The sequence below is a fragment of the Choloepus didactylus genome, chromosome 2 (assembly GCF_015220235.1).
Source record: "Choloepus didactylus isolate mChoDid1 chromosome 2, mChoDid1.pri, whole genome shotgun sequence".
Taxonomy (NCBI): Eukaryota; Metazoa; Chordata; class Mammalia; order Pilosa; family Megalonychidae; genus Choloepus; species Choloepus didactylus.
The window spans coordinates 149,810,433-149,833,732 of record NC_051308.1 but is presented as its reverse complement, the minus strand read 5'-3'; the positions used below and the strand labels follow the sequence as shown (position 1 = coordinate 149,833,732).

The window sequence follows — 23,300 nt, the reverse complement described above, 5'->3', positions numbered from 1 at the left end:
ATAATAAAATGATATATGAGGACTATAAAACAAGCAGGTTACAGTTATTAAAGACATACGAGGAGGAAGCAAAAACATATGCAAAGAATAAGACACTGTCAAGAAAGATTTGGCAAATTTGAAAATAATCAAAATTTTAGACATTAATAATATAGCTATGGATATTAAAAATTCAATGAAAGGGTTAAATAGGAAGTTAGGTACATTGAAGAAAGAAATGGTATCCCAGAAGAGGTCAAGAGACAGAAAAAAGAATAATGGCAACCTAATGGGGTTGCAGGATAAAATGGAAAAAAAAAATAGGTTAGATATGATGGTGTAAGAGATGATAATGGTTGAGAATTTTTCATAATTAAAAAAAAAGAAAAGCTAGGAATCCACAGTTTAAGAAGTATAGGTAGTCCCAAACAGGATAAAAATATAGATAAATTCTCCCAGAGATACATCACAAACTCAGAGTACTAAAGAAAAGAATGTAAATCAAGGGAAAGACATTATTTCAGCAGATATCTCAACAGCAAAAACTTGTACTGCTTAAAAAGATACACATCATCCAATAATACTATACTTAGCTAAACTATCATACCAGAGTGAGAGAAAAGTAACTTTATTTTAAGACAAATCAGTGAGAGTTTATAACTCAGGATTGAAACCAGAAAGAAACTGCCAAATAAAAGTAAGAATGGAGAGCAAAAAAGTTGCCAAATGAGGACAAACTGAAATGGGCACTGACTCCATGAAGCACTAAAAATAATATCTACTAAAAAGAAGTACAATAATAACTTGTAAGAAGGAAGAAGAGCACATGAAGGTGCTCTTCTTCTAAGGTCCTTGCACTCTTGGGGGAAAAATGAAGATAATAACTAACTTTAGACTTTGTTCAGTCAGGTAAGCATTTTACATTTTTTTCAGGTAAAAACATAAGAGGAAAGAAATGGATTATAAAATTCAAGCCATTAGACAGAAAGGGAAAGAAAAATAATTGATCCAATAAAAAGCAGAAAAGGAAGAAAAAACATAGGGAAAAACCCAGAGAAACAGAAAGTACAAAATATAATAATTCCAAATACATAATCATGACTTTTGATTTCTGTTCAGAGAAGTAGAAAGCTGGAGAGGGTATCACTCCTACTCTTTCAACTGAAAAAAAAAAACAACAAAAAAAGACAAATTCTAAGTTCATGACTTTTGTTGAACCTACAGTTCACAGGACAACCAACTGGGCCAAACTCAAAGGAGAGACATGAGTCTCTTGGGAGAGACAGGATGGGATGTGAGCACTTGCTCTCCTGGGACAACGCCATCAGATGCCATTAAGAATAATTCAGCTAGAATAAATATTGAACTGGTGGAGGCCGAGTATGGGCTGCCGCATGTGGGATGAAGAATGCGGAGCTTCTGGGGGCCACAGATAGAGGAAAGTTTAAAACCTCTTGCGCACTTTTTCTTCATGGACTCCAAAAAAGTGCACCAAAAAAAAAAAGATGGATGAAAGTCCTGAGAAAACACTCATGGAGCAGACCTGAGAGAAGGGGAATGGCAGCCAGTCACTATCGGTGGGGCACTAAACCTTGCCTGTCTCCTCTCAGGAAAAAAAGCTTTAATCTGCAGGAGTAGGGCAACAAACACAGTGGCCCTTCCGGTAATAGTGAAAAGCACTGTATCTAAGGGGAGGGGCAGGACCATGTTTTGAGCCCAGGACTATAGCTGAGGACAGGGCAGGAACACTAAGAAGGAAAAACACTCCAGATCCAGGACATAAGGTTGGCCTAAGCCCAGGCTTTCTCAGGACAGGGAATGCATCTGGCTCCTCCAACTCCCTGTAACAGAAAACAATAGAATACTACTAGAGATAGACCTTCCCTGAGGTGTCATGCAAAGGGAAGATCTTGTGAAAAATCTTCAGGCAAAATGAGCCTCCACTCTAAAAATAAAGTATTACTAGAGGAATTTGAGGCCTATGGTGCACTGGCAACCACAGAAAGAACAAACCCCAAAGCCAGCCCAACTCCTTACCAAGTAACTCAAACTCCCACATTAAAGGCCTAGCAGAAGGAAAGGAGTGATCATTTCCAGGCATAAAAACTACTTATCTTAGACTCTTACCTGACGCAATATATCCAGTTTTCAACAAAATATTACAAAGCATAGGAAAAGGCAAGAAAAAACAAAGCACTACCAAGAGACAAAGCAATCAATAGACAGCCTCAGATATGATACAGATTTTGAAATTCTTTGACAGGGAATTTTAAATAATCATGATTAATATGCTAAAGGCTGTAAAGGAAAGGTGAAAACATGTAAGATCAGATAGGAAACATCGGCAAAGGAGTGAAAAATATAAAAAAGAATCAATCAGAAATCTGAGAAATGAAACATTATCATATTAGAGAATGTCTTCAATGAGCTCATCAGTAGACTCGACAAAGTTAAGGAAAGAATTAGTGAACTTAAACATGGATCTACACAAAGAAATAGTGCTGAAATGGAATAACTAAAGGTAAAATAAAATTCATATTTTCCTTATTTTTGTTTTTTATTAACAGTAGCTGTCTAAAGCAAAAACAGTAGCCATGTACTACATGTTTATAGCATGCGCAAAAGTAAAATGTATGACAGCAGCACAAAGGAAGGGAGGGAGATTGGGAATATACTACTGTAAGGCCATCATACTACACATGAAGAGGTATAGTATAATTTGAAATTAGGTTCTGATTAAAGATGTATATTATAAATCCTAGAGCAACCACTAACACTTTTTAAAGAGGTATAAATAAATAAGTCAATCTTGGAGATAAAATGGAATCATAATAAATGCTCAATAAACCCAAGAGAAGGTAGAAAAAAGATAAAAGAAATAGAGAACAGATGGAACAACAGAAAATAGCTAGCCAGGTGACAGGTATTATTCCAAATATATCACAGTCACAAAACAAGGAAAAAACAGCTAAAAAAGACTAAGAAACTGAATTTTTAAAAAATAGTTTATTGAGATATATTTCACATAACACAGAATTCAACTATTTAAAGTGTACAGTTCAGTGATTTTAGTATATTCACAGAGTTATGCAATTAGATTTTTTTTTAATTAAAGAAGTTGTGGGTTTACAGAAAAATCATGCATAAAATACAGGGTCCCCATATACCACCCTATTATTAACACCTTGCATTAGTGTGGTACATTTTTAATAAACAATGATAGCACATTTTTATAATTATACTATTAACTATATAGTCCATGGTTTACCATAGGGTTTACTGTATTATACTGTCCTATGGATTTTTAAAAATTTTTTATTCTAGTAACATATATTCAACCTGAAATTTCCCCTTTTAAGCACATTCAAATATATAACTCAGTACTCTTAATTATGTTCACACTGTTGCACTACCACCACACCAACTATTTCCATAACTGTTCTATGATTCCAAATAGACACTGTACAATTTAAGATTTAACTCCCTTCAGATTGGATTTTTAAAAACCTTCACCTATATGCTGTTTATCAGAGATATAAAAACACAGGTTGAAAGTAAAAGGACAGAGAAAGATATGTAAGGCAAATATTAAACAAGAGATAGCTTGGAGAACTGTGTTAAGTCAAAATAGACTAGATCAGGAAACATCCTTAAGAATAATGATAATATATAATGATAATATTCATTGCACCAGGAAAATACAGTAATTCTAAATTTGTATGCCCCCACCCAAAAGGGGCTCATAATATATTTCTACAAAAATACTTATCAGAATGCCAAGGAGAAATTAATAAATCCACAATCACATCAAGAAATATTAATACAAATCAGTGTTTGACACATCAGGCAACACAAAAAAATTAGAAAGGATACAGAAAATTCAAACAGGTCAATAAAGAAGCTTGACCTAATGTAAGACTCAACCAACCATTCTTTGATCATAATGCAATTAAGTTACAGGCAAATAACAGTGAATCCGAAACCTATACATTTGGAAATATAAAAGACATCTTTAAACAACTCTTGGGTCAAAGAAGCAATCATAAAGAAAGCTAAAAAATATGGAACTGAAAACAGAAAAAAAAACATATTAGGAAAGACATAATAACTAGGAATTCAAGAAAAAGAGAGAGAGAGAGAAAAGATTAAACCCAAGCATTGTATAATAAAGGATATAACAAAGATTCAAAAAAATAAATTATATAGAAAACAATAGTACAATATAGAAAGATCAACAAAAATTTAAAACCCAGTCTTTAAAAAAATAAAAATAAAATTGAAAAACTTCCTGCAAGAGTTTTCAAGAAAAAAACAGAAGGCACAAATAAACACTATTAGGAATGAAAAAAAAGGGGACATAAATATAGAGCCAGTGGAATTAATTAGAAAAAAAATACTTTTAACAACTTCATGTGATATTTAAAACTAGATTCAACAGTTATTCCCACAAAACAACAGACCAGACTGTTTAGTGGATGATTGCTAGCAAATATTAAAATAACTGGCAATTACAACCTTACATAAAATTTCTGAGAACAGAAAAAGATAAAATACAATTCAACTCAATGACATTAGTATAATGTTAGTGCCACAGCCAGATAAGAGTACCCACAAAAAGGAAAACTACAGTACAATCCAAATATATTTTTTATAAATATATGTACAAAAAGTCTAAATTATTAAAATCCCGAATCCAGCAATGGGCTTGTGTTGTGTTGTGTGTGTCTCCATATATGTTCTGTATCACAACATTTTTGTTTTTCGTATTTTGATAACTATATCTCACTATAACTGCCTTGCTTTGCAATCATATGTATGTTATTATACATGAAAAAACATTATTAGGATAAAGGGTCCACAGGCTTCACACAGCCAAAGGGGTCCAAGGCATAGAAAAAGAGAAAGAACCCTCATCCTTGAGAAACTCTTGCAGACATACACAAGGAAACACGCATGAGAATGTTCAGAATAGCACAGTTTACAATAGCAAAAAACCATATACACAGCCCAGAGTAATTTGGGCAGAAAATAAAAAGTATTTGAAAGTATCCCCTTGAAAGCTTGGGGGAAAATATGGAAACATTAAAATTCCCCACCTGGGGAATTCCTGATATTCTTGTAAGCACTGGGAACTACCATTGTAGTAGGCCAAGTCGTTGGTCTTGGGGGCTCGCCCTTACGAATCTTGTTACTGCAAATAAGAGACTAAGCCTACTTATAATGGTGCTAAAAGTCACCCCCAGAGAACCTCTTTTGTTGCTCAGATGTGGCCTCTCTCTCTAAGCCAACTCGGCTGGTAAACTCCTTGCCTGCCACCCTACGTGGGACATGACTCCCAGGGGTGTAAATCTCCCGGGCAATGTGGGACATGACTGCCAGGGATGAGCTGTGCCCCGCTTTGTGTGTTTGAGAAAGCCTTCCTGACCAAAAGTGGGAAGAGAAATGAAACAAAATAAAGTTTCAGTGGCTGAGAGCTCTCAAATGGAGTTGAGAGTTCATTCTGGAGGTTATTCTTATGCGTTATATAGATATCCCTTTTTAGTTTTAGTGTACTAGAAAAGCTAGAAGGAAATACCTGAAACTGTTGATCAATTTCCTTGATTCTTGAAGATGATTATACTACCATACAGCTTATACAGTTTGACTGTGTGATTGTGAAAACCTTACGAATTACACTCCCTTTATCCAGCGTATGGACAAATGAGTAGAAAAAAGGAGGACAAAAGTAAATGAATAACGGGGGGGAAAAGAAGTATGAGATGTTTTGGGTGTTCTTTTTTACCTTTATTTTTATTTTTATTCTTATTCTTAGTTTTTGGAATAATGAAAATGTTCAAAAATTGTGGGGATGAATGCACAACTATGTGATGATACTGTGAAAAAATGCACACTTTGGATTGACTGTATGGTATGTGAATGTATCTCAATAAAATCGCATAAAAAATAAAAAATAACCCCCAAACGAAAAACAAACAAAAAAAACCAAAAGTGTATATAACAAGAGGAGAGTGGCTCAATAAACTGAGGTATACTCACTAGATGGACTTTTCTAAAAAGTCCTTAAAATGAAGGAACTGGAGTTACATGTAACAACCTGGACAAATCTCTTTTTCTGGATGTTGGATACATGGGTGTTTTATATAACATTGTTAGGATGACTGATAGACCACCACCATTACATTGTACTGTTTTTATTTTGCAATGAGAAAACTTCATGGATCATTACCAGTCCAAGTATTGGCTGGCCTTTAGGAATCACTGCCTTACTCCATCACCTTGTATCAAAATCTATCCAAAATCACACCATTATTCAGGCATGGTTCAAAACACCAATTCCTTAAGAGGTCTTTCCTCAAACCACCTCAGTTGGAATTGTTTCCTCTTCATCTTTACAGCAATTTCTATCTAAATTTTTACTTAACAGATTTCTAAATTACATTAAATACTGTTTGTGCATGCCTGATTCCTCAAGCGTAAGTCCTTTGATGGCTGGGACAGTGCTTTGCCTTTCACAAGTTCTCAAAACCATGTTTTTTGCATTTAATTAATTTACCTCTACCCACTCTGAAATAAATCCTGAACACTGGCTTAAAAGTTATGTTTACATCTTTAACATCTATACTATTACATTCTAAAATCTATACTTCCACTTTTCATAATCTGAAAGTATCTCTTTAAAAATCAGGCTAGACAATTCTTCCTGTTATTTTTAATTATATTGAAAAATACAAGAAACCAACTTTTAAATATAAAACAAGATATATTTACTCTCTAAAGGAATTATCATGTTATTATGTTCAAGTTGGGATGAACATTGTGCACACAGGAATACAAAATGATACACAAATTACCTATGCCCCCTACTGACTGAAGGAATAAATTTTGAAAACCAAGTAACCTTCACAGAATATATGGAATATGGTCCACACAAATGTATCACATAAAAATGTAGGTTTATGTAGGTTTCATAAAAAGGCCTTTCCAGATCATAAGTCAAGTATATTTAAAATATGATTTATTAGAGAAACCAGGGGACTCGAGAAGAAAGAAGTGTAATTTTGGAATTGAATACTCAGGATCACCATATTATACAACTTCAAGAAAAAACATTCACATTATATCCCAAATCAGTGGTTCTCAACCAGGGAACACTTCGCAGTATCTGGCAGTATCTCTACCCCATCTAGTGAGTAGAGACCAGGGATGGTGCTAAACATCCTACAATGCACAGGACAAAGAATTATCCAGACCAAAATGTCAATAATGTTGAGGTTGAGAAACTTGACATGAATAGCTCCCTCTCAAGTTATCAAAAAAGGCTACTCTATTAATTTTATCTAATAAAGTCAAATGGAGTTTTATGACTTGCTTAACCTTTGTTGAATGGGTCAAAGAAAACATTAAAATTTATGAAAGCAAAGAATATAACTTTTAGCCCTCTTCCTTTGGGCTAGAAAACTGCAGTCTATAGAGTTGCATATGTTGAACTTTTAGCTATACCCTAGGGATGATACAACCTGAGCATGAACATTTGGTCTGCTAACAATAATTTTTAATGTATAAATTTAAAGCTCTTGGGCTTTCCCATCATACCTGTGTTTCCATTTCCATCATCCTTTGTTTTATTTCTCTTATTTCTGCCTGTGTTTCAGCTTCTCTAAGTCGAATGGTCATCAGTTCATCTTGTAACTCATTCACAGCATTTTTCTTAGGTGTGTCTTTCCACCTCCCAGTAGTACGAGCTAAGTGGCGCTAAAACAAAAAATTATACTGCAACAAAATATTCTCAGCATCCAAATAAGACCTAACTTTACCGAGCACTTACTCTGGTCCCAAAATTATATTTAGCACTTTCTACCCATTATTTTATTAAATCCCCAGAAGATCTTAAGAGTTAACCACTTTGTTTTACATGTAAGGAAGATGGAGAGAGTGATTAAGTAAGTTCATAAAGGTTCCACAGCCAGTAAGTAGCAGAGCTGGGATACAAACTTGGATACAGTTCAATTTTTTATTCCTTCTACACAGTAAAGAACATGATTTTCACACTAACTTGGTATTTTAAGAGAGCTTTATCACATTATCTTTAATGAAATCCCCCCAAAATGGAAGAGTTGTGGCCATTCATTAAGGAAGGTTACAAGTAGCATTTCTCAAAATATCTTTCATTTTGTTTGGGTTTTAATTTCAAATCTGTTGCAATCTGATAGTTTTACAAAATACAATAAAAATGCCATGGCAATGTCAAGGACTAATGCTATTGTTTTTTTGCTAAATGCCACCCGAAATTCAAACAAGACTACTAGTCTCAAACTACATGTAGTTTTTTTTGCTTCCCTCTCTTGTCTCCTATAGATTTCTCTTTTTTCATTTGTCCCCTGTCACCAGTTTCCCTCGTATGTGAGAAAATTTGTGGGCATATAATTAGCTAAATGTCTGATTTATTCTGTGACATAAGCAATTTTTAAAAGAAATTACAAATCTATAGCTACATTTATATTGGTGTCACCCTCTGATGTTTCACAACTAATCAACAATGGATTTAGTACCAACATAAGAAGAAATATGTACTATATACAAGAAATATTTTCATCCAGTTCTATACTTACTATATGTTACTATAATGAAACAATGTTGTAACAACAGAAACACGACAATTTCTATTTTATATTTTATTTCATTATAAGAACTAAGAAACAGAGAAAATCTTAAATATACTTTGAATTTATAAATGCGCTGTTCTGTACCTTAAGCAGGGTTCTTTTCTCTTTAAACTTATTTTCCTACTGTAAGTCATCAGCTACTTCAAACTCTCACAAATTGGATATTCAGTTACTCTTTTTAAAAAGCACACAAAATATATTGATATACCTGCCAATGTTCCTCTAAATCCTTGACTTGCTGTCTAAGTTCTTTCAAACCCATAATAGCTTCTGCTTCTCTCAGTTTTACAGCAATGAGTTCTTCCTGAAGCCTTGCAATGTTATTCTCATCTGGCAGGGAGCTGTTCCTCTAAAGCAAGAGAAAACTTAATAGGGATTTTTAAATTTAAGGAATAAAATAAAATATAGCATACACAGTAAGAGCTATTTTGTCCCATACATAACTGTACTTATAACAGCTTTATTGGCATATAATTCACATATCAAAAAATTCATTCTTCTAAAGTGTGCAAGCCAGTGGTTTTTAGTATAGTCCCAGGATAGTGCAACTGTCAACATGATCTAATTTCAAAACATTTTCATCACCCCGATTAGCAGTCATTTTGCAGTCTCCATCCCATTCCCCTCTGCCAGCCCCTGGTAACCACCGAGTCACTTTCTGTCTTTATGGATTTGCATATTCTATATATTTCATATAAATGGAATTATCTGTGGCCCTTTGTGACTGGCTTCTTTCACTTAGCGTAATGTTTTCCAGGTTCACCCATGTTGTGGCATGTAACAGTACTTCATTCCTGCTTTTTGCCAAATAATATTTCATGCTATGGATATACCACATTTTATTTACCCATTCATCTGATGATGGAAATGTGGGTTGTTTCTATTTTTTGGCTATGATGAATAATGCCATAAACATCGTGCATAAGTTTTTCTGTGGGTATATGTTTTCAATTCTCTTAAGTATATACCTAAGAGTTGCTGGGTCACATGGTAACTCTACATTTAACTTTTAAGAAACCATTAAACTGTTTTACAAAGCAGCTTCACCATTTTACATTCCTACCAGCAATGTGTAAGGATATTTACATTTAATTTTGAGGACATGGAAAGTCTAACTCTTCTTTTTTAATAAAAAAGCAATCAGTTATAAAGTAACAGGATTAAAACTATTTTTCATTATGGCATTACACTTATTAACATACTAACATCTTAATTAGGATTCCAAATAAAGATGAACATCAATTACATTTTCAAGATTTATGGAAAAGAATAGCCTCCAATTTTTTTTTGTTGTATTTTATCAGCATATCACCTTGTATTTTATCAGCGTATCACCTTGGAGAGGGATGTCAATTACCTGTACATCAGTCACTATATCAATAAACAAGAAATTAGTATGAGGGTGATCTAAGTATTTGCTTCATATGGACAAGATTTAGATCATTAGGGTAATGGAGTATTTTTTTTAATTTTATTTATCAAAAAATTAAAAAACAAACAAACAACAAAAAAAACCCCCACAACATTTCAAACAAAACAAAGGATTAAGAAAAACAAATAACCTAAAATAACTATTTTTCTTCCAACGTCTTCCTATCATACCACGAGAAAATTAACAAACCATAACCAAACAAAGGAATAAGAAAAACAAAATAGTCTAAAATAACCGCATTGCTTTCAATATGGGTAACTGAGTATTGAACTGCTCTGGGGAGTGACCAAGAGATAAAAAACTATGTCCTAGAAAAAGCTCCCTGGGTAAACTGAGATACTATTGCAATTTCTAGGTCTACTTCTATGAAATAGTTTCTCTCTAAAATATTTTGTGGTAGACATCCCCAGAGTGATGATAGAATAAAGTTACTTTTGCCAACTACCCACATTCTTATGATGGACTTGAACCATTTTCTCACTTGAAAACCAGAAATGTAATTACTTCAAAAGATTAAAGACAGTTCTTTCTTCATTCTACCAAATATTCAAAATCTTTCTAACTAAAAGAACCAGATTCTTACCTAAATCATTAAGTTGAGAATACTCCATAGACCAAATACTCTGTTAGGCATTTCTTGTTAGCTTTTTTCCTCAAAAAACAGAAGACGGAACTTTCCAAAAATAACATAAAAATACCAAGTAGATTTCTGGCAAAATTACTCTACTACTGATTCTAGATACACCCTGTTCTATTTCATTAAGAACATAGTTCAGAACAACTTGAGGCTATTTGTCATGTCCATTATCTAAGGCTCTGACTTGACAGCTTGATTCTACCTAGGGGTGAAAAGGAAAAACTCAACTTCAAGCCCAGGTCATCAATGCTTAGTCAGGGAGTCAAAGTATATTAAAGCTAGAAGAATCCTTAAGAGACCATCTAGTGTGCCTCCTTCATTTTAGAGATGAGAAAACAGATTTGGAGTTTGTGATCTAGAACTCAGAAGGTTATAAGGAAACTAAAAGCTTTTTAAATTCTACTACTTACCTGTCCTTCACAGTTCTTTAATATCCTTGAATGAGATAAACTAGCTTCTGTGAGTATACCTCAGGCTAAGGAGAACATCCTAGATACCCTGGGATGGCCTGTTCTAGCTTGGACAGTTCTGACAGTTACATGAAATTTTCTGTGAAATGTCTGTGTTAGTTTTATCTTAACCTCTTCCACATGAAGATATTACAATATTTGAAGACAACAGTTAATTTCTGTCCTTAAGTTTCTCTTCTCTAGCATTTAAATATTCTTCCTATGAGAATGATCCTGGTGGTTTTCCTCTAAAATGGCTCTAATCTCCATTTTTGCCCCTAAATATGGCATAAAAGCAACAAATAATAATTGGCAATTTTATGATTTTTTTTCCTTTCCTCACTTAGTAATGAAGATGTAAGGCTTCTAGTGGGTAAAAACACCAACCCAACTTAATTGTTCAATAAGTACTCAATAAATATCTATCACACGTCCCCCCTAATTTGGGAGTGGCAGCATTTATGTTGCTCTTACCTTCTCTATATCCAGGACTTTATCCTGCATCTCCTTTAGTGCACACTGAGACTCTGCTTCACTCAGTCGGGCTTGGACTAATTCCTTCTCTAGCTGTAGCACAAAATCTTCATTGTAGTTGGAACTGCATTTATGCTACAAGTTAGAGACATATATTAAAATTTCATGGAAGTATGAACATGTACATACAGTAAAATTAAATGGAATTACATGACCTAGTTATTAAAGGCAACCAAAGAGTAAAAGTTCCACCTACCCAATATTTCCAGCAGATCTCCAATTAACTTTCCAAGGAGTCAAAACCCCAGTTTTGATCAAGCTATTTGACTTTGGTAACTAGGAACTACATTGATCAAATTCAATTCACAGAAGAGAAATATCTCCTTTTATCAGTCATCCATCCAGTTACTAAGAATTTGTTTTGACACTCTAGACCTAAAACTGTATAATATTAGGCACATATGGCTAATGAGCACTTGAAATGTGGCTAGTCCAAACCGAGACAGGTTATAAGGGTAAAATACAAACTAGATTTTGAAGACTTAATAGGAAAAAAAGTTTAATATCTAATTAATAACTTTTTATATTACCTACATGTTGAAATAATATCAAATACATTGAGTTAAACAAAAATATTTCTGATGTTACTGTCACCTATTTCTTTTTATTCTTTTTAACGTGGCTACTAGAAAATTTAAAATCTCATTTGTGGCTCACATTATATTTCTACTGGATAGCATTGTTAGACTACAGAAGACAACTACACATTTACTGAAAATTCTACTTTAATCTAAAGGAAACAAAAACAAGGCAGCCACAATTAATGTGAACAATCTTAAATTCTAAACTCTAATACAGCAAAATTCATTTGCTCTTAGTTTCCATAAAAAAGCTATTCGATGAAAGCAAAAAGATGTCTAATTTATCATTATAAAAGACCTCATAAAATAGTCTATCACTCATATTTAACTGATGTAAAAAAGCAAAAATGACAACTCAAGTTTTGAAATAGAGTCTTAGAGAACAATCTGCTGAACTGACATAAGTAAAAAATGGATCCTTTTACTCTTCAATACATTAGGAACAAAATAGATTGCAAATTAAAACTCTATTTAAAAACTATTAATTGCTTAATTAAATCAAATGTATGGTGCATCCCAAAAGAAGATGCTGTGTTTTCTTTTTCTAAATGAACAGTTCATTTATAACTCAATAAATTATAAACTATTTCTCCCAGCAATTTTCTGATACTATTAAACTTCAATACCAGAAGTGCCTCTGCAAAAAGTATATCACCTCAGGAAATACTTACCTTACCAAATAGGGAAAAAGCACTCTTTTGGAATCACCACATCCAAACTGTAGGTGCCATAATTTATTTAATGAGATCACTGTTATTTTACAGATACTACTAGAATTTTGGTCCCTTAATGTAAAGCCCTGAGAATGGAAATTCAGATATGTTTGCCAATACTTGGTATTAGGAGATCCCCAAGAACGACCAAAGCCAAGCAGAGTACATGAGAATGGAATCCTTGATCTGGTATAAATCAAGTGACCCAACCAATCACCAAAAACTACAGTAATAATGGAAACAAAATTTTAAAAAATATTCACAAAGAGCTAAAAATTTTTGAAAATAAGTCACTCTGGAAAACACTCATATGTTTTTTATACACCAAAACATACTATTTTAACCTTCTGGATTAATAATATTCTAAACATACTATGTAAATTTTTTTTGCAATTTACAGAATCTACAGAACATAATTCTTGATTCTCAGGTCATCATTATGAAGTTGAATTATCACACTGCAAATTAAAGAGGGTCTAAGGAGTACAGAGGTTTTCTGTTGGTACAGGAAATAAAACAAGGCACTGCACATTTTTGGGTTTTTATGTCTAGTTTAACATTTCTCTGTATCTTTCTCTTTACTGTCAAGATTGAATCTGCCCTTTTTCTTTACCTTAGCTTTATCTTGGTTCTCTGGTCTCAGTGTTTAATCTTGTTTCCAAAGATCAGTCATTTGCTTCTCTGTTACTAGCAATAATTTTTTTTTTTTTTTTTTTTTTTTTTACCATTTTTGGGTTATTGACTCTTTGGAAATCACATGAAGGCCATGGAAGTCTCTTCTCCAAAAACTTTTTCTCACAAATAAAATTTGGCATAGAATTTCTGACTCCTTGAAGCCATCCATCTACCTCAAGTTAAGAACTTCTGCTCCTAAAAGGTAGTTCCTTTAATTCCCTGGCTGTTTCTATAATCATCAGTTCTAGGTAAGAGAAGATACTGGATCTTTGATACCAAAAATTACCACTCTCAGAAGCTCGAGTTTCTGAATGACTGCTGGTTATTGCTACACGAATATTCTAGTCTCAAATCAAACTTAATTCAAAGGTTGATCAGCTTTTACCCCTAACTAATTCACTTCCTTGCTTTCTTTGCCACTGGACTGAAAGTCCCCACCTGGATGTGCAGTGTTGCAGCCTGTCACAGTGCAATAAAATTTTTCTCCATAAGTTCTTCGCTTGCCATTCTTTTCCCTTTTCATTTCCCATAACTATATTAGTAACTGGTTTCTGACGGTCATTTTGACCCTATATCCACTGTATATGCTGGCATCAAGTTCCCGGAAACATCACCTTTAATCACGTAATTCCTTCAATTAAAAACTTCTAATTGCCCTCTATTGAGCAAGGGAAAAATTGTAAATTCCATATATTATATTTCTTATTTCTCATTCTGTACCTCTTCTTTGTTCCATATCCCACTGAAACCTAGCTTTATTCCTCACCTCTTGATAAAAACTGTTGTAATCACTAATAATATAAATATTAAATAACATTATAAAAACCCAATGGAATACAGTAATCAAGATGGTATGGTATTGATGAAATAGACAGAGTCCAGAAATAGACCATGCAAATATAGTCAACTGATTTTTGACAAAGGAGAAAGGCAATTCAATGGAGAAAGGATAGTCTTTGAGCAAATGATGCTGGAACAAAATAGATGTCAAATTAATACTCTATTTAAAAGCTATTAATTGCTTAATTAAATCAAACATATGGTACATCCCTGGTTACTCATCCCAGAAGAAGATATATGTGTTCTTTTTCTAAACAGTTCATTTACCAAGCAAAAAAGGAATCTAAACAGAGAACTTACATCTCTCACAAAAATTAACTCAAAATGGAGCATGGATACAACTGTAAAATGCACATTTATAAAATTTCTAGAAGGTAACATAGGTGAAAATCTAGGTGCCCTTGTTTTTGGCAACGACCTTTAAGATACAACCACAAAAACCAAGAAAGAAAAACCAATACATTAGAATTCACATAAACTAAAAACCTTTGTGTATTAAAAGACATTAAGGGAAAAAAACGGTCTACAGAACAGGAGAAAATATTGTAACTCATATCTGTTAAGGGTTTAAAATCCAGAATATATAAAGAACACCACACCTAAACAACAACAAATATAAATGTTCATGGCAATATTATTCTCACAATAGCCAAAAGGTGGGAAGAACTCAAGTGTTCATCAACAGATTAAAGGATAAACAAAATGTGGTATATACATATACATACAATGGCATATTATTCAGCCATAAAAAAGAACGAAATTCTGATACATGCCACAACATGGATGAACCTTGAAAACATTATGCTAAGTGAAATATCCCAGACACAAAAGTGCAAATATGCAATACCTAGAATAGGCAAATTCATAAGGACAGAAAGATTGCAGGTTACCAGAGGCTGAAGGGGTAAGGAAGTTTCTGTCCACAGCAATGAAAAAATCTGGAAAGTAGACAGTGGTGATGATTGCATAATATTGTGAATATAATCAACGTACACTCAAAAATGGTTAAAATGTCAAATTTTATAACAAAAACTTTTAAAAGGCTATTGGGATTAAATGACATAATGAATGACAAAGTGCCTAGCATGGGGGTTTTTAGCAAGAAACTCAAATTCATTTTTCCTACAGGACATCACTGTGTCGTAGCCATTACTAATAAAGGATTTATATACAATATGTACAAAGAACTCTTAAAACCCAGTTTAAAAAATGAGCAATGAATCTGAACAGACACCTCACCAAAAAATATATACACTTACGGCAAATCAGCCTTTGAAAAGATATTCAACATCAAATGTCAGTAGAGAATTGTAAATTAAAACAAGGTACCACTACATACCTGTTATTGGTATGTATGTGCAGAATGGCTAAAATCTGAAACACTGAAAACACCAAATGCTGAAGAGGATGTGGAGCAAGAGGAACTGCCATTCATCACTTGTGGAAATGCAAAATGGTGTAGGCTACCTTGGAAGACAGTTTGGCGGTTTCTCACAACGCCAAACTTAGTCTTTCCATACAATCCTGCAATCATACTCGTAGATATTCACCCAAATGAGTTGAAACTCATGTCCAATCAAAAGTTTATAGTAGCTTTATTCTTAATTGCTGAAAACTGGAAGCAACCAAAATGTCCTTTCATAGGTAAATGGATAAACAAATTGTGAAACATCCACACAATGGAACATTATTAAGCTATAAAAAGCAATGAGCAACCAAGTCATGAAAAGACATGGAGGAACCTTATGCATATTATTAACTGATAGAAAAAGACTACATACAATCACATGACATTCTGGAGAAGACAAAGCCAAACAGACAGTAAAAAGATTAGTGGCCAGGCATTCAAGGCAACAGTGTGAGGGATGCACAGATGGAGCACAGATTTTTAGAGCAGTGAAATAATTTTGCGAGATACCAAAGCATGGATACATGACATTACGCATTTGTCAGAAACCATAGAATTGTACAGTACAAAGTGAACCCTAATGTAAACTATGGACTTCACTTAATAATAACGTATTATTCATATGTGGTAACTCTGTACTTTGTTTTTTTTTTTATAAACTTAAAACTGCTATAAATAATAATTAATTAAAAAAATAAATCTAATGGGAAGCTCTTTTATTCAGCCCTACCTTCACTGAACAGTCTGTGGCATTTAACACAATTGACTATTCCACGGTTCTCCTATCTTCTCTGCTTCCTCTGCCAATTCCACTACTTCACATTTGTATGTAATCGTATATGTATCTGTGCATATGTTTGTGTGTGTGTGTGTGTATCAATCAGTAGTCCCTGGGGTTCCATCACCCCATCTTCTCTCTCAATCTTTCCTTTTTATTTTCTTATCTAAAGATTCATCCTGCAAGATTTCACCCACTGTCTGTATAATCTGTATGTTTAGGCAGTATCAAATACTTTGGATATTGTCTATATAGACAGTGGATGAACTCACCACAGAAAAACCTATAAAATACAAAAACAAATGGGGGGGGGGGAGTGAGGGTCAGAGAGAAGAGAGAACACACAATGAATGGAACCCTAGGGACAACTGATTAATTGATAGAGATAGAAAGATATAGACAGACAGACAAGAAAGAGAAGTGAGTAATGACTCTCAAGTTCATATTTCCAGCAGCGATATTTCCACTAAGCAACAGAGATATATTCACAACCTCCTACTGGTCATCACCATATAAATGTCCTCATATTCATCTAATATTCAACATGTCAAAACTGAACTTCCCATCTTTTCCTCCTTATTTATTTACTATCCTGCTCTTCCAGTTTGCTAATGCTGCTGTTAAGCAAAATACCAGAAATGGACTGGCTTTTCTAAAAGGGATTTATTAGGTTAAAGATTTACAGTTCTAAGGCCATAAAAGTGTCCAAACTAAGGCATCAACAAGGGGATATCTTCACTGAATAAAGTCCAATGGCTTCTGGAACACCTCTGTCAGCTGAGAAGGCACATGGCTGGGTGTGCTGATCCTTTGCTCCCGGGTTCTGGTTTTAAAATGGCTTTCTTCAAAATGTCTCTGGGCTTCTGTCTTTCTTAGCCTCTCTCTCTCAGCCCTGGGCATCCTTACTTGTTCTCCCAAGTCATTTCTCTCTAAGCATCTGTGGGTCCTCTCTCAGCTTCTCAGGGGCAAACTCATGGCTAGCATCGCCAAATATCTTCCTGTCGCCATCTCCAAGTGTCTCCAAGCATCTGGGTCTGTGCCAGTTCTCTCAGTTTCTGAGGATCCTGGCTTAGCAAATCCCAGGGCATTTCATCCGTCTCTCTGCTCTCTGTGTGAGCTCTTTTTAAAGGACTCCAGTAAACTAATCAAGACCCACCCTGAATGGGTGGGGTTCACAGCTCCATGGAAATAATTTAATCAAATATCTTACTCACAGTTGGGTGGGTCGTATCTCCATGGAAACATTTAATTAAAAGGTCCCATGCCACAAGATTGGATTAAAAGATCATGGCTCTTCTGGGGTCCATAACAGATTCAAACCGGCACACCTGTTAAGACACCACTACACAACTAAGCAAGTCAAAAACCTCTCTTCTACTGAACCCACACAATTCAATTATAAAATCTTATTAATTTTCTTCCAGACATCTCTTGAATGTGTGTGCTCCTCTCTGTCCTCATTGTTATTGCTTCTATGCCCTCATTTTTTCCTTTGGACTACTGCAGTAGTCTCAAATATACCCCCTCTTAACTTTTATAGCTTTTACTGTGGGTATTATTATTTAATATTTTGTTAGCTCCCATACTAAATTGTAATGAACAGAAAGGAGGTGTCAAATCCCACTATCTGAACCAATAGATGTTTTCTGACCCTGTCGTTTAGAGCCCAAGGAAATTTTTATTCCATGTTTAATATAAACATGCTAATCAAAATTACATAAGTATTGATATGCTTTAATAATTTAGAATAAATCTAAACTCCATTAAGCCAATTTCATTCTATTATCAATTTTCTATATAGCAAGTAGCCCTGTCCAATTATATCCCAAATAACCAAATGCTATTTTCATTGGGATCAATTGTTAATGGGTAAATTTCACAAATACAAAATTAGATTCATTGATTAGAGGTTTTTATTGTTGCTGTCATTAGTTTTTTTGGTCCATTTTAAATTTGACCCAGTAGAGCTTCTGCAATTAAATTTTCTATTTTGGTCAGTATTTCTCCCAATTCCCATTTTTCCAGTTTAAATTTCTGCAGATCTAAATTTGCCTATGAAGGTGAAATGTTTAGACCATTACAATTTTTGCCAAGTCAGATATAGTTTTTTTTTAATTTTGGTTTTTATTACTTGAAGTCTATGCCACTGACTGAGCAATTTGGTGGAGTCCTAATAGTGGAATATTAATACTAATCCTAGGAATAGCTACTACCATTTATTGAGAACTCACTATGTGCCAGGCATTGTTCTACAGTATAAACTCACTTAAGACTCAACAATTTTCTATTATAATTACTGCCATTATACACAGGACATACTGTGACACAGAGAGATTAAGTAACTTGTCCAAGTTCACATAACCAGAGTGGCAGAACTGGCATCAAAATGGCGATGTCAAAAGAGGCTGCTCTGGACTGTAAACCACCTGAAGCTGGCAACTCTTTTGCTTTATCAGTCACAGAAAAATATAGTGCTTTTTATAAAATAGGTTTTAATGTTTATGATGACAATGATGATGATTGTAGTTAATATCTACTGAGCGTTTTCTATTCATTTAACCTTCACCACAAGTATTACTTAACCAATAAAGAAAATAATAGGGCTCAGCAAGGTCATACAGCAAGAGGCAGTGCTAAAATTGAGAGTATGAACTACAGAGCCAAAGTTCTTAACCTTTAAGTCATATAATTGTTGAAATAATATTTTTTAAAAGCTAAATATATTGTTATATATATTGGTCTAAGAATTAATGGTATAACATTAAAGAGAATTCAGGCTTTACAGTTTTATATTTTTGGTCTATAAATTAGTCTGAGAGAAAAAAATCTAAATATGTGTATCTCAAAATAATGTTCTGATAATAAATTCTTAGAAGAGTACATTTTATCAAATGAAAACTGCCACAATTACGAATGGCTGATAATCAAATGGGGCCATAAAGTTTATAAATAATGAATTATACCTCTCTACATTTGTTTCAAAAATTCACTTCTGTCAGAAATTCTCAATGTTTTCCTGGTACCAGCAATCCCATTCCAATGAAACTGACATAAATTTCTTTTTTGTAAATGGAGCCTCTGTTTTTTCAATCCCATGTGCTTTTCTGATGTTGCCAAAGTTACAAAGGTAAAAATAAGTTACAAAGTCCAAAGTTAACATTTTTGTTTGTGTTATGAATACAAAAAATTAATTCTCACATTCAGTGTTTGAAAGATACATGAATAATATAATGAAAAGCAAATATTTGTATTTTAGGAGGTTCCTTGCATTACTAAATGAAAAAAATCCAAATTGGAAAAACAACTATTACACAACTGTATCAAATATTGCATGAATTTAATGATATATTAAACTCTTAGATAAGTACAAGCCCTAACATTCATATGTCCTTTTCAGGAAGCCACACATTTCATAGAACTCTGCACTCTTCTCTTTTATAGCATTTATTCCAAAGCTAATTAAATATTTAACTGTGCAATTAGTTTTTTAAATTGTGTCTTTCTGTATACCATGCAAGCAAATCCAAAGACAGGTTGAGTGATTTATCACTGTATTATCATAAATGAACTGTGCTTTTCATAGTAATGAAAATAATTTAAGTAATGAAACCATATTTGCTAAATTAGTTAATCGTTGGCTTAAAAAACGACAAACTCTGTTATATCATCTGCACTAAACACGGGGCATGGGAGGTAGCTGAATGCTGTAAATAACCTATTAAATTGATAAACTACTTTTTATTAGAATGCCCACATAGTAATCTTGAACAAGTCACTTTTCTACAAAATTTAAGACAAATGCTTTTGTTTCAAAAATAAAATTTATAAAAGTATGGGGAGAAGGCATATTTGTACTGTCACCTTCACAAATAACTGGGAAAAAAAAACCCTATTACAAGTGTCACTTCACAAACATCTGGTAAAAAAAACCTTATTACAATTCAAGTGGTCCAGAATAGGTTTTGACACAAGACGAAATCATAGCAAATAAAAAAAAAAGTTATATCTTGCTTTTCCTCAGTGCATGACCTCCAAATATGTTTGTAATTCTCCTCCCCATATTTGCAAATAGTCTTTTAAAAAAAATCAAAGTGATATCAATGTACTATTTAAACATTTGCTACATTGAATTTCCTTGAAAAATTAGTACACATTTTTTATGTGATTTGTTCCCAACATGTGAAAAAGCATAAACATCCTTTCAAAGTGGAAGTTTATCTCTGGTTATTTACATACTCTTAACCACAGAAATTTTTTTTTTTTTAAAGTTGAAGAAAATGCTAGGAAAATAATTACTTCTATTAAATTGATCCTTCATCTATTATTGAAGCTGAAAGGAAAAGATAATTACATATGAATGTGAAACATTTACTCTTTAGACTAAGGTCAAATTTAGTTTTGGAAGAAAACCTCTGCCCAGATCTACTGGCATCCTGACCAACAGCTTAACAGTTCACCAAATTAAACATGTAAAGTCATATTTTAGATTTTTAGAAAGACATCTTAAAATCAACAAACCAACATTTACAAATTAAACAGCTTTTTCCCGAAACGTCACTACTTAGTGACGTTTTAGTTAACCATCTAAAAGATTTCACAACTTCCACAACTGTTAGGTTTTAATTTATTAACATATATTCATGTGTTTAATGTAGGTAACAGAGGTTTTCATCCCTCATATCAAACCCTTGTTACTTAAAAGCATTATATGATTCTTTCATATTCTCTTCTAAAATTATGAAAAGAAAGAAGGTCAGAGGACATCTATTTCCCTCCAAGTCAGGAATACCCACAATCACTTCCCAAAGATATTCAAACTAGACACAACAGTGCAAATTTTCTTTGAGCTACTTAGAATTCAGTGGGGTCAGTATGCTTGCAGGAGATTACACTTCTGAATTTCTAGGTCTTTGTTACATAAAGATTACCAAGCTATGTATTTGAATTTTGAACCTAATGGCAAGGCTATATATTTATTTCTGAAAAATAATCTTATTTTAGCTTCTTGTTCTTAATTGAGAGTACTTAAGTCTTCTGGAATTTTGATTCATCATCCAACATATTATCTACATTTTAAAAATACTTGGTATATAAAATCCTTAAACATACATTGTAGATGAAGATGTAAGTCATAGATTAAAATACTGGACAGCAGAGGTATACAAGACAAAGATCTTTGAGCTCTTTTCACTTGAACAGTAATGGTTTCTTGACATAGTTAATCACCTACAAAACCACCTAAGTTTACCACTTTTGTCTATATTTCCCTGCCTTGTCTAGCAACATATCATGAGAGGAAACTATCAAATAACTTGTAAAACTGCACTTACAGCACAGTTCCGTTTATTACAGAAACAAAACTAGTATACACAGTGAATTGACTTTTGTTGAATCAAAGTTATTCTAATTGTTCACATGTATGATGTTCCAGGAATTTTTAACAAATGATCATCAAAGTTGCCAGTCATCAGTTTGGATATCTAACCTTTATTTATTACTTAATGTAAGAAATGTATCTGTCCACCTCAAAGCCTTTAGTATTTCTTATTTTCTAAACTTCCTTAAAAATAATAATATTTCTATGATCATTCTGCAAATTACTATAATATCTAGGAATATGCACTTTTCTTTAAAAGTGGAAATTTGGACCAGTGCTCCGTTACTATCTCTCACCTATATTTTGTATCACTACTTTATATGTCTGTCTTTCAGTTTATTACAGTTTAGGAAATCATCCCCATAGTGAAAAAAAAAAAAATGGAAGTAAAGTTGAAGAAGAGATCTGCTTTCTCTTTATTTATATGTTAGTCCCACAATGTGGGTCCATCTAGTCCTTGAAAAAGAACACAAATTCTTTTGTTTCATGTGGCAATTTTCAAAAGCTTTAGTTCATTCTGGCCAGTTGATTATAAATGTTGATTATAAATCAACATTCTATCTTGTGGATACAAATGTACATATAGGTCTCAACATTTGAAAAACAACGTAAAAAATTAATACATGATTCTAATATATTATGACTGTAGCTTATACAAAAAGCTAATATAATACTTATTATCTTTGCTTCTGAAACAATCACATTGCACTGCTAATTCATTTCAGCTTAATTCCAGACATGAATCCTCCCCCCCAATTCTGCTTCATTTTTATGCTTTGATATTGTTGACAATTCATACAAAAGTGAAACAAAATTAGTTGAATCCCCATATTGTTATTATCGTTTTATCACATCTCATTTCCTTAGTCATCTTCAGTAATATATAATTGAAAAAATTAATCAATGTTTATGGGCTCTGTTAACTGCCAAATTTTTCTTTTTGCTTTTAACATTCTGATTTTTGTGCCCAGATGATGTTACTATTTCTTTATTATATTGAATAAAAGTAATGTCCAACTGTGTAGTCATTCTATTTGCCTTCCAGACCTGTGTGGCACTCTAGGTTTAACATAAGTTTTTCTGTCTACTCCTGTTACAATAAAACTCCTACTTGAGAAGAGAAAATGGAAACAAGAAATAACATCTTTTCAAAGATAAAAAGTTGGCTTTTCTTTTTAACTCTCATATTCCTAAGAACACCCTAGTTTGAATGTGCCAATAAAAAATGATGTCT

General features: G+C 33.2%; 1 protein-coding gene across 9 annotated transcripts in view; it reads right to left on the bottom strand.

Moving 5' to 3' along the window:
• The window catches only part of EVI5 (ecotropic viral integration site 5), a 245,388-nt gene that overhangs the window by 90,709 nt on the left and 131,379 nt on the right, over positions 1-23,300 (bottom strand). For all 9 annotated transcript variants that reach the window (XM_037826633.1, XM_037826634.1, XM_037826631.1 and 6 more), the window contains 3 exons: positions 11,635-11,769; positions 8,851-8,991; positions 7,573-7,731 (listed from right to left, as the gene is read on the bottom strand). In XM_037826633.1, the coding sequence (XP_037682561.1) occupies positions 7,573-7,731; positions 8,851-8,991; positions 11,635-11,769 (435 nt within the window). The remainder of the gene's footprint in view (positions 1-7,572; positions 7,732-8,850; positions 8,992-11,634; positions 11,770-23,300) is intronic.